This window comes from Vombatus ursinus, unplaced genomic scaffold (genome assembly GCF_900497805.2).
Source record: "Vombatus ursinus unplaced genomic scaffold, bare-nosed wombat genome assembly UNPS02014775.1, whole genome shotgun sequence".
Classification (NCBI taxonomy): Eukaryota; Metazoa; Chordata; class Mammalia; order Diprotodontia; family Vombatidae; genus Vombatus; species Vombatus ursinus.
In genome coordinates, this window is record NW_020954553.1 from 8,321,499 (window position 1) to 8,338,040 (window position 16,542).

The following is a 16,542-nucleotide window of genomic DNA, read 5'->3' on the forward strand; positions in this document are numbered from 1 at the left end:
GGGCAACGCGGGTCTTCAGGTGGTCACTTTATTGTAGAGGGGGCAACTTGGGTCTTCAGGTGGTTCCTTTATTTATTTATTGTACATAGAGGGGAAGAGTTTGCCCTGGTCTTCAGGTGGTTGTTTTATTGTAAATGGTGAGAGGAATTCTTTCTGGCTTTTCAGGTGGATATGGTGTGTAGCGGTCTTTAGCTTTAGGTGATCACTCACTTTGTTATAAAGGGGAGAGGCCTTCCTGAGTCTATCTGATGGGGATGGGGGAGGGGACTCTGTGTGTGTGTGTGTGTGTGTGTGTGTGTGTGTGTGTGTGTTTTGTAAATGGAGGGGCATTCCTTGAGGTGGTCATTGTACTGGTGAATAGGATGAGGTAACTTTTCTGAAGCAGTCTAACCTAGGGTTTCTGGTTTGTGTGAGTTTTGAGGCTTGGGAAGCAGTCTTTTGGCTTCTTTCTGCTTGCTTTAATTCCCCCACCCTACATGTTATTTGTACCTATTTGCATTTAAAAGTTTGCTAATGGTTGTTCTGCCCTTTCTGGCTTTCTCGGTCCAAAGCTCCCTTAATCTTCCTCTCCAAGACTCTGACCTTTTCTGTACTAGACTGAAAGGCACATCTATTCCTGGGAGGCTAATGCTTATAAAGTATTTTGAGTTTTTCTGATGAAAGGCACTTTAGAAATGTATAATGCAGGATTGTATAGAATTACTTTTATCCCTTCTCTAGGACTCATTCCCCTCCCCCTACTCCTGGCAAGAAAGCCTAAACATACAACTTTCTTAATATCTAAACAAATTCCAGAGGACATTTACTTTGTAGATTTCCTTGAGTTTAAAGGTTAGCGCTTTCCCTTTTATTAAAAAAGTAGCTACTACTGAATTGGAACATGGGAGCTCTTTGCTGCTATGTTCCATATGATGTGCAGTAGTTTCAGACAGGAAGTCAGTGAAGTTATGTCCTGTTGAAAGTACAAACGGAAATTAAGGAAGCAGAATGACATTATCAAGACCTCAAAATCACTTGCATATACACCAATGGCAAGTGCACTGTGGAACATGGTGACCAGTGAACATCTCAACATTCAGATTTTTTTGATAGTTGGAATATTGGGGACTGATTGGTCTGATTACTGCACATAGACTAATACATCAACTGCTTATTTCTGTTTGACTGTTTAGGGCAGTGCCTGGCACACAGTAGGTACTTCATAACTATAGATTGATTGATTGTTTAGGGGTTGTTCTGCCAATGCAGGAATACTCTGATTTGTGTTACATTCTTGTCAATATACTATTGGGAGTCCCTTTTAGTCATGGGTTCTGTGCCCTTGTATCCCAAGCATCTTTTTTGAAGGCTTGATAATTAATGGCTCTAGTGCTTAGGACTTTGGGTTAACCCTTAAACTTGGTGACTGCTCCAGTCCTTGGAAAGCTTTGCTCCCACTAAAACCATCTTTATTAACACAAATTCTTCTCAATGTGAAGGACTCTTAGTTCATATAAACCCAGTAAGGGACAGGCATTCTTCCAAATCACCCTGTACTTTCTGCTTTCAGAAACAGAAAGTGAGCTTTTCTTTCAGTGGAGTTTCCTTGGGGGTTTCTTCTCCTTACAGCTCTTCTTTGGTTGGTGTAAGCAATGAATGGAGAGGCTTGGAGGCCAGGCGATCATTGAAGGAAAGGCTGGTTGGAGACTCTGTAGGGCCCAAGTGTAGGCTTCTGTGTGGGAGTAGATTTTGCCTACAAACTCTCTCGGGGCCTCAGGGTGTGTGCCTTGTGCTCAGTTTTTATGAGGCACCTGGGATGTGGCTGGAAGAGGAAAATCTGGCTGAAAAAGTTGACAGGCAGACTTGTATTTGTTGTTGGGGTGGGGAGGGAAACGGATGGATTTTGGTGACTTTGAGGGTGAGTTAGAAAGGGTCATCCAGGAATGGTCGCTTCTCTGGGAAAGTAGGTCAGCTAGGAATGGTCTTGCCTCTGGGAACGGTTGGCTAATTTTAGGACACCTGTATACATGACAAATAGTTTAGAACTCCTGAACAGAGAGAGTGTGCTGTGACTCAGAATTGCAGAAGTAAGACCACTCCCTCCGTGACTCAAAAGTCAAGTAATATTTAATTTTCATAAACCCAGTTGATGGAAAGAAACCATTTACAACATAGTCATTGAACTTTGGAAATATTATAAAAGAGCAAATATGTGGCTGATTTTACATATAATTTAAAAAATAAAGACCTGAAGGCTTAAAAGTATTATTTTTAGTGGGAACATTTTCCAGAATATTAAAAAAAAATAACATTGACCATTCTTGAGGATTGACCTTCTACTTGTTTACTAATTTACCTTAACATTTTTCCAGAGCAATTATCTGCAAAACTTACTCATATTGAGGAACAGAATTGAAATATAAGGAGTGATTTGTTTTTCAGCACTAGGGCAGAATTGGGGGTTGGAAACTATAGTGAAGTCTCTGGAGAAAACTTAAAAATAAAATGTTGAGACATTTGATGCAAAGGAATGAACACTAACCCTGTGGACAGATTTTTGATCTATTCACCTTCAACAGTAGGCTGGTCTAAATTGGTAGGTGTTTTTCCTGGAAGTTCTATGAAAAAATTGGGTTCATTTGAAAATTGAAGTTCCCTCTAGAAGAAGATGAGTGGCATACCATCTCTTAAGTGTGTTACATATGCCATGTTTGATATTGCTCAAGGTACACAACACTGCTGTTTAGGAGACTTGTTGAATAGCAGAGTTGTACTTTGTAAATCTTAAAGCACTATATAAAAGTGAATTGTTTGTTATTATAGCTGCTACTGTAGGGTTTAGGATTGTAACTTTCAACAGTTGATCACGTCACCTTTTTTGCCTAGTAAAAATAGCCAACAATGGACAATTTTTTCCTTCGGTAGTGCCCTGGCTTATGTTATTCAGTTGTGTTCTGCTATTCATGATCCCATTTAGGGTTTTCTTGGCAAAGATACTGGAATGGTTTGCCATTTTCTTCTCCAGCTCATTTTACAAATGAGGAAACTTCAGCAAATAGAGTTAAGTGACTTGCCCAGGGTCACAATGCCAGTAAGTGTTTAAGGCTGAATTGGAACTCGGGTCTTCCTAACTCCAGGCCCAGCACTCTAGCTACTCTGCCACATAACTGCCTATGCCCTAGTTTATAGTAATCTAGTAGTCTGTTTTCAGTCCTTCTCCCACCCATTATTTTTTACAAAGAGCTATGTAGGAGATAGTTAAGTGCCCAAATTATCCTTTGCTCCTTGAAATACAGATTTTTGTTTTAAACTTTTTAATTATTCCTTTAAAAGTATGTAAAATCTTTTCCTGGCATATTTGTTCTGTGATTTCTGTTTGTGATACACAACTTGATACTATGTTCTTTAGAAATTGATGCATAATCTCTTGATTTTATAAACCATGGTGAAACAGTACATTTAGTTATCTTGGTTTTGAGCCATGTTTCATTGGATTTTGAAATGTTGATTTAATTCTCTCAATCTTTGGGGAAACAGGAGAGCTTCTGACTGCACTAAACTTCACAACTATTGTATACATAAAGGTGTCTGATAACTTTCAGTAATTATTCTTTGTTGAGTTAGCAGAATCACATTTTCCAGCTTTTTTTAACTTCCTGGTTGGTTTTCTGAAAGCTTTGCACAGTTGCCTGATTTGGAACTGAAGTGGGTATTGTATGTGAATGCCATTCTTTTGAGGAGCAGCTTGGTCTTGGCCAAACCAGATTCCACTGTTATCCAGGCAGCCCCTCCAAAAGTGGCTCTAGATCTGTACTGGCTCTGTCTGCTTTCTGTAATTATCCTTTGTTGAATTAACCAGAATGAGGGTGAGGAAGTGGCCCCTCTCCAGCATTTTTCTTTTTTCTTTTCTTTCTTTTTTTTTTTTTGTTTGTTTGTTTTGTTTGTTTTTAGGCAATTGGGGTTAAGTGACTTGCACAGGGTCACACAGCTAGTAAGTGTCAAGTGTTTGGTCTGAGGCCGGATTTGAACTCATGTCCTCCTGACTTCAGGGCCGGTGCTCTATCCACTGCGCCACCTAGCTGCCCCTTCTCTAGCATTTTTCAAGGAAGATTCTTACATCATCATTACGCAAGGTTTCTGTAAGATTCCATAGCAAAATACCTGTGAGGACATAACCAGTCATAATCAGCATTTTTTACATATGTGATATACGTATGGTTTTGGTTTTCCTGAATTGAATTTATTAACCAGTAACATGGAGTCTACTGTAGTTTAAACAACCCACAAACCCTATTTAATTTCATCTTTTTAATATAAATTTATCTTGTGCAATGTTGACTTTTCAGACTTTAGGGAGTTATAAAATTACTCTTTTCAGTGACCCTTTTGTTAGCTGAGCCCATTTTGAAAAATATTTTGACCATTGGAAGGGCTTGGCTTTAGAGAAGCAGGATTTTAATTCTTTTCATAATGTCTTTGGGTTGAGATTTCATCTTTCTCAGAAAATGTTAATTCTTTTGGCACAAAATGCACATGTGATATATTTGCTTTAGAAGATCAGATACAGTATTCTATTTTTATTGCTGCTGTGGCCAAAACTTTGGCTTTTAAACTAATGTATTTGACTAGAATTCAGATTTGTTGGAGTCTCCCTGAGGTCTTTTAGTGTTAACCTTATTTTTCATCAGGTGTTGGACGTCACTTTAAATTAGTACTGTTTTACTTAAGTTTTGGGTAAATGTTTTCCTCCATACTCTTTGTATAGCTCAAGTCCTACTTATATGAGGCCTTTCCTTTGTCCTCTCCCTGTTAGTACCCACTTTAGAAATTACTTTGTGTTTACTTTGTATATATTTTACATTTACTTAGATGTGTACATGTTGCTTCTCGGGATAGAATGGAAGGTTCTTGAGGGCAGTGACTGTTTCATTTTTGCCTGTAAAAGCAGTGCCTGAACATGGCAGACGTTTGATAAGTGCTTCTTGGTTGGTTGGTACATTGGTGTTCAAAGAATATTTGCTATCTACTTTTAGTATGCCATAGTAGGTTGCCATCTGTTTTCTACTTTCTATTACTGGTGAAAAGCCTATCATTAAGGAATGGAGCGATTTTGTTAGTGCAGAGGAAATGAGTCATCAGTAAGATTTGTCAGCAAATTGAGAGGGAGCTGATGGAGAAACAATAGATTCTAGTGACATTATTCTTGACATTCTTTGCTCTCCATGTAGAGTTACAAATAAGCTTCCCTTTATCGATTTTTAAAACTGTTCAAAGAATGTGGAAATCTCTCTGAAGGAAACATTATAAATTTGTTAATAGTATGGATGGCTATCTTCAGTAGGATATATTGCTATATCTCCATTGGAATTTGGATAGATTGATCTTGTTAGGAAAAACAGTTTCCTAATTAAGTAGAGTTTACTCTGCTGAAGGTGTAATTGTGAACCCTGTTGGTAGTTTTGGAAGGGCCAGCATTAAGAATGCCTGCGTCCCTTGCATATTTGATCTTAGAGTTAGTGAACTGCTACTTGATTGGATCCCAGTTTTCTCCTAAAGTTCTAAGAGTCTTCAGTAGGTATGTTACTTCCTTTTGACTCGAGGCTTGTTTTCAAAGCCATCCATCTTCTGACCTTCCTAGACTCATTGAATTTCAGTTCTACAAACATTTAAATCCCTATGATGTGCAAAGTACTATGTTAGGCCCAGGGCTAGGTTGGGAGACCATCTGAGCTCATTTATTTTATACACTCCTGACAGAAGTGCATCTAAGGGTCAGCTGAGATCTCTGCATTTTGCTCAACCTTTGACCACACCTTCCCCACCTCCTTGTCGTGTCCTGCCCTTTCCACAGCAGTCCATGACCATCACTTTCTTTTATGCTTATTTTTTTCAAGAAACTTTTCTTACCTCTACCAATCTTTTCCTTACTTTGTGTCCACAAAATACTTCTTAGCTACTATTATTGGTGGCGAATTCAATTAGATTTCCTCAATTAGATTGTAAACTCCTTATTCAACAAACCAGCTGAGATATAGTTTTGTTTTGCATCCTACACAGGACGTATTGTGGAGTGTACCCAGCAAATCTTTTTTTAATGGATCAGTTAAGAAGTCCTGCATTTTAAAATTAGTCTGCTTACAGAACTGCCTTATTGCTTCTCTGTCTTTGTGGGTTGTTTTTTTTTATTATAGGCAATTGAGGTTAAGTGACTTGCCCAGGGTCTCACAACTAATAAGTGTCAAATGTTTGGTCTGAGGCCAGATTTGAACTCAGGTCTTCTTGACCTCAAGGCTGGTGCTCTATCCACTGCCCACCTAGCTGTCCTCTGCTTCTCCATCTTTGAAGGAATAGTACTCAGACCTCTAATGAGGAAAGAAAAAGGAAATCAAATCTGAACTCACTTAGTTCAGTTCTTGGAATCAGGAGACCTGGTTTCCAATTCCAGCCCAGACATTTATTTATTAGCTGTGTGATCTATCTCTCTGAGCTTTATGATACTTTACCAGTAGTCATAGAGTTACTAAATGTCTCAGTTGGCATTTGAACTCAAATCTCTCTTTACTTTAAGAACAACACTCCTGCTGTACAGTGTACTATATTCTTCCTGGAGTTGTGTGGAAAGTGCTTTGTAAGCCACTGTATAAATGAAGGTTATGTAAATTGTTTTTATATTTAATATTTAAAGGGTCTGTAATTTCATTAATAAATAATTTTAAGATGCTTAGCATAGTACCTGACACATAGTAAGTGCTATATTAAATGCATATTCCTTTACTTCTTCCTCTCCTTCAACTCATACAGACCACAAAACTTCAGAATGTGAGTTTAGACATGATGAATATGTTTGACAGAATGGAGAATGTAAAGATTAAATTGACCCACAAAACTATCTTATCACTGAAACATGGTATTCTTTTAATAATACTAACCAAAGATGAGAAGTTTCTGTTTTGCATGATACTGTTGGTAAGTTGTTACCATCTACAATTAAATTCAACGGTCCTGGGACAATGTCATCTTTTGCATCCTGGAATATTGTTGCTGTGTTGCTTCTTTTGGAAAAGTGATTCAAATAAACCTTTTCTGAAGTATCTCTTTTGCAACCTCAGGAAACTTGCAGCTGTTAGTCTTTCTAACTTCCCTGATTATAGCCAAGATAACACTTGAGAATGGTGTGAGTGAGAGTCCAGATGTCTCTTGGTTGTTTGCTTGTAGTTAGGATTGCAGTTGAAAATTCCAAGTGCATTCCAGTATAAAAGAAATAATAGATTCTGTAGTTGGCTATGTATGGAGTTGGAAACAAAATCAAAATGCTGAAACCAGTTGCTCTCTAGGAAATTCACTCCTGTTTTTGAGGTTAAACAAGCTTCGGGATTTGACTTCAATTGGGTATAGACTTTGTATACAGCAAGTTATTTACTAAATCATTTAGAATGAAGCTTACTATCTATGTGATTTAAAAAAATCTATAACAGGAAGTCTAGAAAGTCTTAAAACACAGGAAGATGATAGTCTTAAAGTTAAAACTCATTCAGAGGATAGCCACATGATACTTCAGACTGGAAATGGAAATATGAACAAATAGAATCAGGTTACTAGACCTATTTAACTTAATTAAAAAACATTCCCTGAAAACATCACTAATGCCTATTGTTATATGATTTGATAAGACCTTAAAAAAAAGTTCTTTGCCTATCAGTCATGATTATGTTATCCCCATTTTAATTTAATTTGTATGAGTGAAAGTATAGGTCTGGTGATAGATTAATGGGTTGTCCATAGATCAGCCTACCTAAATTTGGAGATGTTAGCCCCAGGGTGATAAAACTTTTGGCTATGGCAACACTCATAGATGATTTAAGTTACAAATGGGTTATGGACTGCATTAGTGAAGGTACTACCTACTTTGACAAAGTCACAAATCCTTAAAGAATAAAAATATTGAGGAATGAAGAAGGTTCGAATACATTTAAGACAAAAAGGCTCATCTTGGGAAATTGCTAGATGCTGAAAAGACAAAGTAACAGAATCTGAAGGAACATTTTGAAAGTGGGATCTGAATATGTGGGCGGTAATTAAGTTTTAATTTTATAGTTCACTTATCTGTTTCATTCTAAAACCTACAAGGATTGCTAATCACTAAAGAACATACAAATTTGGTAACCACTCCCTTTTGATCCTTGCTCACTGGATCAGGGGACTTTGGATAAATAACTGACACTCTTCTTAGAATCTGATGTAGCTGTTGGTTAATTGCTTTACTCTCTTTTGAGTGTCAGGTTGTATCTTATGCTGTTTCGGAACTATTAAAATATTTCCCCATGATCCAAGGTCATTATTTTCTTTAAAAAAAAAAAATGGAAGTGGCCGTTGGATTTTTGTTTGTTGAAATGTTTTCATTGATTTTTTTTTTTTTGGTATTGCTACCCTTTCCCAGTAACTAACTCTTCCCCCTTTTCATATAATAAAATACAGTTAGGCAAAGCAAACTGACATACTAACTATTTCTGATAAAATATGCTTTACTATGCATCTATATTCCACCACCTTTCTACCAAAGGGAAAGTCTTTCTCACCAGGCCTCTAAGTCAAGATTAGTCATTGTATTGAACTGTGTTCTGATGTTTTTCAATGTTGTTTTTCTTTTCACTGTTGTAGCTAGTTATTGTGTATGATACTTTTTTGGTACTGCTTATTTTACTTTGTATCAGTTCATATATGATTTTCTCAAGTTTCCCTGAGTTCTTCACATTTGATATTTCATGGAGCAATAATGCTTCATTCCATTCATAAGTCATACTTTGTTGAGTCGTTCCCCAATCAATGGATACTTATTTTATTTCCCTGTGTTTTTTTTGCTACCACAAAAAAAGCTGCCATAAATATTTTGGCACATGGGGGACATTTCCTTTGTTCTCATTGGGGTGAATTCCCAGTAGTAATGATTTTTTTAAAAAGTGTATTACTACAATTTATTTATATCACTTTAGTTTCTGAATATACCCCTCCCTCTGCTCTACTCATCAAACCATACTGTATATTAAAAAGTAAAGCAGAAACAAAAATGCAGTTCAGCAAAACTGATTAGCATCTTAGCTGAGTCTATGCAGTGTTCCACACCCATTGCCCCCTCCACTCTTCCATTGAAGGAAAAGTTATGAATTTTCTCATCTGTTCTTTGGGAACCAACTTTGACTATAGATTTCCTTGGTAGAACTTTGTTTCCTCTTCCTATAAGGAAATAGAAAGGTGGGAATAAATGAAGGAGGTGAAGACTGCTGTTATGGTAGTTAAGGTAAAAAGCTGGGGTTGCTATTTACAATCTCTTACCTCTAGAGAAAGCATATTTTTGGCAACTTTTGTTCTAAGTGGTACTTTATAGAGTGTTCTGTTATAATGTTGCATGAGTGTAGAAATTGAGCTGACTCAAATTTGCACAATTTTCTGTTAAGTGTCTTTATAAGCAAAGTAAAGCTTTAATTGTATATCAACTTACTTTCACACATTCATAACCTTTTGTTATCTAAAAGGTAGGATTTGTTCTTTGCATTATAAGATATATAGAGCTTGTTAAGTTTAGTGAAAACCAGGCTTGTCCATGAAATTGAGGTTTTGCAGGTCATTTTTTCATTGATTTGAATTTTAGAAATAAAGAGTTAATTTCTTAGTGCAGAATTTGATGAAAAATAGGACAGTTCACTTTTAAATGTTTGCACAGTGAGATACAGGACTGTCTTTAAAAAGGCTACTCAAGTGTATAGAGCACCAGCCCTGCAGTCAGGAGGACATGAGTTCAAATCTGGACTCAGACCAACACTCGACACTTACTAGCTGTGTGACCCTGGGCAAGTCACTTAACCCCAGTCGCCTTAAAAAAAAATAAAAAGGCTACTCAGTATTTTTTTGTAGTTATATTTGATTTTAGCGTGCTACTTGCCCGGAGGTGTAGTAGAGGCCTCTCTACTGCATGGTCAGGTAATAACTCCTCTCCCAACAATACTGGGAAGTAGTATTAATACCAAACTACAAATTAAGGAAATTGAGAGATTTGCCCCAGGTCACACATCAGTTAAAGTGGTAGAGTTGGGACTCAAGCCCAAGTCTTCTGACTCCAGATCCAGTTTCCACACAGCATTGCTTCCTAGAACAGATGCAGTACTGAATGATTTTATAGAGGTGGTCCCTATACATACATTGTTAGAACTGTAAGGTACCCCTTAGAGATCAAGTAGAACAACCCCCACATTTTACAGATGAGCAGGTTAAGTGACTTTATTACATAATAACTTAGCTAAGACTTTAGCCAAGGTATAGGTTCCCTTTCCTCTGTATTCTTTTTTTTTTTTTTGTGAGGCAGTCGGGGTTAAGTGACTTGCCCAAAGTCACACAGCTAGTACGTGTCAAGTGTTTGGTCTGAGGCTGGATTTGAGCTCAGGTCCTCCTGACTTCAGGGCTGGTGCTCTATCCCCTGCGCCACCTAACTGCCCCCCAATAGACCTTCTTTAAAGGGTTAATTGAACATCCTGTATAGTACTGTACTGTTGACTGCCCACCACCGCACCTCATGGATTTAACCCCTGGTCAAGTGCATCTGACAGCACACCATCTCAAATTATAGTAAATAATTACTCTAAGGATGGTTGGCAGATGCTTTAAAGGAACCCAGGCTTTTAGTCACTGAACAGATTTTTTTGTTTTTTTGTTTTACCCTCTCCTTTTAACAGACAAAGCAGAATTAATGCCAGAAATACAACTTTCTATTGAAAGTCTTCCTGGAGAGTTTACAGGTGCTAACCATTTGCCGAACCATGGGATTCTTCAACTTTTGAGTTTTTCCCAGCTGTAGTAGATTGTTCATTCTCTCTTAGAATCTTTTTGCTTTGAATTATAGTGAGTTCCAAATGTACTTGCCTTAGTTTAAATGAACTGACAGGTTGCAAAAGGTTCACCATTGATGTAGCCAAATATTTCTTTGGTGCATTGGGGGGGATAGAGAAGAGAAGCTTAATTTTATTACCATGGGTCTATGAACACTTATAAAACACTTTCTATTGGCATGACCTCTTGTGTTGGGGATCTCTACATTAAGGGAAAAAATGTCACAGTAAATTATTGTCGTTCCTGGAAATGGTTCTTCCAGAAGGGAGTTGGAGAAGAAATATGGGAGAAAGCTTGCTGTTCTCCAAGCAGACAAACGCTGGTATCCAGGTAGAAAACTTAATTCTGGAGTCTTTACTTTTAAAGCTTGGCCATCAGTACAATGCAGTCTTTTCATTGCTTTTTTTCTCAGCTGACAGACACATTAACCTTGATGATATCTGTGGTTCCAAAGGGCTTCAAAGCAGGTTAGAATTTCCTGGTGTTTTGCTATGTACTACTTTGAATATTTTTCTTATAAAAAGAATGATTATATATTCACAGAATGACTGATGAACAATTCAAGCAAGTATGTGAAGAAAACTTACACTGGAATAAAAGAGATTATGATGAATTCCTCCTCTCTAGGAGGGGGTTGGTCCCCCCTTCACCCCACCTTCCCTCACAGTTCTGGATTCACTGCCAGGAGACTGGATTCTAGGAGACTGATCTCCTGTTCTTCCAAGTGCCTTTGTGACCTTGGCCAAGTCTCTCCCTCTCAGTTTCTTCACTTGAGGAAGGACTGGACACATTGATCTCTAAGGTTCTTCCCAAATCTAGGGTCCTATTATTCTATGGCCAGTATTGAAAGACAGATCTGATTGGATAATTTGAGATTCATGTTTTTGGTTTGTGTTAAAATTACAACCTGAGAAAAGTATAAGTGGTGGAATGTATGTTTGTACTCTCCTTAAGTTTAGGAATTTTTTGCTTTTGCAGTGTTAAATGTCTTTAATTGGATAGGATAGTGGTATGAAGACATTAAGAATGCCTTTTGAGATACTGTGTCTTCTAAATTTAAAGAATGTTTTATTTTTGTACTTTTGTCTGTGATAGAATCCATGCAGTTAAAACAAATCATAAAGAAGATTGGGTAAGGAATTAGCTTAAGTGTTTGGAGATAAGTGTTTCCTTGACATGATATTGAGTTACTTTGTGACTATTCCTATGAACCATATTCTTATTTATTAATTGGGCAACAACCCTTGCTTCTTCCTTTCCTACCTTTTAGAAAATTTGAATATTAGGGAGAATAAATTAACAAATTTGTTATTCCTTTTTTTTTTTTTTTAAACAAATTTATAAGTGTTTTGAGAGAGGCATCAGTGAATGAAAGGGCTGGCTTTGGAGTCAGAAAGACATAGGTTGAAGTCCTCTTTCTGACACATACTAGCTGTGGAGTCCAAGTCACTTAACTTTTTGGTGTCCCGGGCAACTTTCTTAAGATTAGTAGTTACAAATGGAGTTTCCACATTGAAAGTTGAAGCCACATCTGGATCACCCACCCCATGGAGGAATGGGGAAAGTTATCACCAGAGGTTGGCTTTCAGGGTGATGAGTTTTGGGGGCATAGTCATTGTTCCTAGGTTATTTATCAATCTAGCCATCCATAGTTTGTCTTCTGTGTCAGTAGAGGAGCACCTGAACTGATAAAACCAGGGATCCTGAAGGTTTTCCATGGGATCTCATCACAGTAGATGTGGCCCTGAGCTCTTTTCTTTAGCTCTGGGTGTACTGCGTTTGCCACAGCTGGGTGCTCTTGCCTTGGAAGGGACTTTGTGAAGGACTGTGTGTCACAGCAAGTCTGCCAGGGGAGGGCCAGCCTTAGTTAACTTTGGGGCTCATTACCACGGGGACGGAAGGGAGGCGAGTTTTATTGTCCACAGCTGTTCTTGAAAAGTGGTAGAAGACTTGTAGATCTACCCTGGTAGTATGGTGAGGGAGATAGGAAGAAAATCATCATCCCATTAGAGGAGTTTATATTCTGGGGAAACTAAACATGCCTAAGAGTACTCAAAGAAATTGAATAGTCTTAACCAACTAGGTGTGCATATGTCAGAGCCCTGGTACAGTTATTCTGGCTTAAAATATTGGAAAACTTTGCCTTTTTTTCTGCTATTTTTTGTGAAAATTTGTTTGGGAGGAGGCTAGTGGTGGAGGTGTAAAACTGCATTCTATCAGCTATGATTTTATACTCTTGCCTCAGTGAAGTAGGAACAGAAGCAGATGAAAACTGGAAAGGGAGAAAAAAGAGGTGTGATCACTCTAGTTGGGAGCTTATTTTTTTGGCTAGTAAAAGAGGTTTACAATCTCAGGGATAAATATATAAATCCCTTTCCCCAGTCTTCCTGTTTTTGTATTTTACTTTAAGCAAATAGGAAATATATGAACTCTTGGCTTACAAGGCTCATGAATAAAATGGGGTAGGGAGTGGGGCAGTGGTGATTGTATTATGGAAAGAATCCATCCAAAGGTAAAATTACCTTAAGTAGTGAGTTGCACATGTAAAAATTTGATAGTTTCCTCAACATATTTTAATGAATAACTTCATAAAGCAAGGTACACCTACATATGTTTTAGAATTTGTTTTCTGCACATCCAGTTGTATAATATCGAGTACTCTTCTATAATTCTGTATTTATCATGGTAACTTAGAATAGTAAAGAGTGTATTCATTGTGTTTATGTTGTTTTCCACTGTTAGAATGTAAACTGCAGGTGGGTAGAGACTTGGGCTTTTGTATTCCCAATGCTTATTGAATTGAATTAAATTGATTTCTTTACTCATAGCATTGTGTGATCTAATGCTGTAATGCTGTCAACTAACTAGTTACTCACACACTGGTCTTTTTCCTTTCCTGTAGGTTCTCTGTTGGAATTCACGCCGCACATTTATGGCGATTCTGAGCGTGCAGGCAGACTTCTGCCAGGCTCAGCACAGTGCTTTTGCTGACAAGTGAGCTTGAGGCTTCTATGTGCCATAATTAACATTGCCTTGAAGACTCCGGACACCAAGATTGGCCTCAGAGATATTTGGCATATATCTATATTTTTTTCATATTGGAAGCATATTCCCTTTAACGGCTCCAGCAAAATTAAGTATCAAGAAAACACAAGTGCAGAGCGGGTCTATACTTTCACCTTGCCTCACCAGTGCCTAAATGTAGGAAAGGCCGCTGAAGTTGCAGGCAGTTGGAATTTTGAAGGTTGAAGGTAACCATCTGCAGTCATTGAGGCCCAAGTTGAATCTGAATTCCAGTGGATTCTAAGTAGATCTGCTTATCCTGAAGAAACTCCTTAAGGAAGGAACAAGCTGACCAGAGAAGACACTGATCAATAATAGGCATTTTTGTGGTCTTTTTAATGTTTTCTGCTGTGAAACGTTTCAAGGGTTATTGATTTTCCCCCCCCATTTTCCCATCTCTCTTCCTCAAACACACACACCCACGCATACCTGCTCCTCCCGTTTCTCTCTTTCTCTCCCACGAATACACACTTTTTGTCTGCCATAATGAACCGTCCAGCCCCTGTGGAGATCTCTTATGAGAACATGCGTTTTCTGATTACCCACAATCCTACCAATGCAACACTCAACAAGTTCACGGAGGTAAGAGTGTGGTGCAGTCCACTTTGGGGATTCATTTTGCAGGTTTAAAAACCCATCATAATGAATGCCTTTATAAAGAGGTTCTTGTACCACAAAGCATTTTCCGTCCCTGAGGGATAGCCGTAAGCCTTGTTGGACCTGTTTACAACATAATCTTGGTTTCTAGAACTGGAAGAGGGCTCCCAGACAGATTCCAGTCTAACCCAGTGTGGCCTTTTCTGGGTCTTGCTCTCAAAACAATCACTGATGCTTTTCCATGCCTGCAAGTAGCAATTACCATTTCACTCCCAGGTCCCCTGGCCTGAAGCTCCCTTAAAACCCTGGACCATTCACCTGAAGCACTACCACCCAAAGATGACTCCAGAACTCAGGGATAGTAATGTTTGCAGAATCTCTTCCTATTCCTACTGAAATTGGAGCATTGTTTTGATTGGCTGATTTGTTGTTAAGTTTCTGTTCTCCTTAATCTCCATGTCATGAATACTGAGAATATGATTTTTCTCAGTGTAGGATTTTTTTTTTATTATCATAAATACAACTGCCACATGATTGAGTCTTATAGAGTTCACTATAATGGGATTTTACCTGTATTTTGAAGGTTTTTTTTTTAATTGCTGATTCCATAGAGTGGTTTCAAATTTCTTGGATATATACTCTAAAAATTGAGTCCATTAACTATTATAATAACACTGATTTATGTAAATGATTTACATTCCTTACAGGCCATCAGTGTTCTCATTTATTTATATTTGTAGCTCTTTAAGCTATTTTATTTGCTGTGTGTGGTATGCAGGTTGACCAGAGACCTGTAGTGGAGTCATGGCATTTCAGTGACCTAAGACTTTTTGGATCTGGCCCAGTACTATCTCATGTTTCCAGTTCTAGGCCATTAGCTTAAGAGATAGCAGAGGAACCTAATCTTAGAAGTACCCTCACCTCTTGCAGCTGTTACGGTGATGGTGGCAGAGATGCCAGGTGAAATTGGAATACAGAACATATAGAGGAGCAGGGAACCAGGCTATGATTACACTTAGTATCTTGCCTCACCTCACAGCTTTTCTAAAGCTCAAGTAGTTTCAGAAGAATGCTGTTATAAGAAAGAGGCCTGGATTAGAAGTCAGGTAACCTGGTTTATAGTCTCACCTTTACCCTATTCCTTCAGTAACTCACTGAAGTCAGGATTGTGTCCTTTTCCACCTTTGTATCCTTAGCACTGTGCCTTGCACGTAGTGGGCACCTAAGAAATAAATGGTTGTTTTATTGAAATGATCTGATCTGAATGATCTTGGGCAAATAATTTCTTCCTTCTAGACCTCAGTTCCTTCATCTTTAAAATGAGCAGGCTTGATTAGATAATCTGTAGCATTCCTTCCAGTTATCTTTTAAACTGTTGTAGTCCTAATCTTAGATTCAGATGGCAAATATACTTTTATTTGTTTTTCTTTAAAGGAACTTAAGAAGTATGGTGTGACAACTTTGGTCCGAGTTTGTGATGCTACGTATGATAAAGCTCCAGTTGAAAAAGAAGGAATCCAGGTTCTAGTGAGTGTGTAGTATTTATAATTTTCCAACATTAAGTAAATATAAATACAAATATAGCACTAAATTATATAGTTACATAGGCCAGGTTTGTACTCAGCAAAGGCAAATTAGATTGCTAAAAATTGATGTTTTTTTTTAAATTGCTGATTCAGTATAGTGCCAAAAAATTTTTTTAGCAGTCTCATTTGACTCCTGGATTGTTAGTAAATTGCTAAACGGTCAATTCATATATGCTCTAAAAAGTCTAGAATTGCAGGGTGTTTTTATCAAATATATGTGAACTAAAAGTCCCTATTTATCTCAAGAAAATGGAAATTTGCATTTTTCTTTGGATATTAATAAATGTGATGTTCAGCTTTCATTTCTAGGCCATTGGTTTAAATCTAACTGGAAGTGATTTCCATCAGGTATTCATAAACTGTATTTGATAATAGTATTTCTTCTAAGTGCAGAATTATCCCTTTTTAATTTTTTGATAGTTTGGGAGACAAGGGGGAG

General features: G+C 37.7%; 1 protein-coding gene across 1 annotated transcript in view; it reads left to right on the plus strand.

Annotated features, from left to right (window-relative positions):
• Positions 1 to 16,542, plus strand: part of PTP4A2 (protein tyrosine phosphatase type IVA, member 2) — a 37,193-nt gene that overhangs the window by 409 nt on the left and 20,242 nt on the right. Inside the window, exons 2-3 of the mRNA XM_027864387.1 lie at positions 13,760 to 14,502; positions 15,952 to 16,044. Coding sequence (XP_027720188.1) covers positions 14,407 to 14,502; positions 15,952 to 16,044 — 189 coding nt within the window. The 5' untranslated portion in view covers positions 13,760 to 14,406. The remainder of the gene's footprint in view (positions 1 to 13,759; positions 14,503 to 15,951; positions 16,045 to 16,542) is intronic.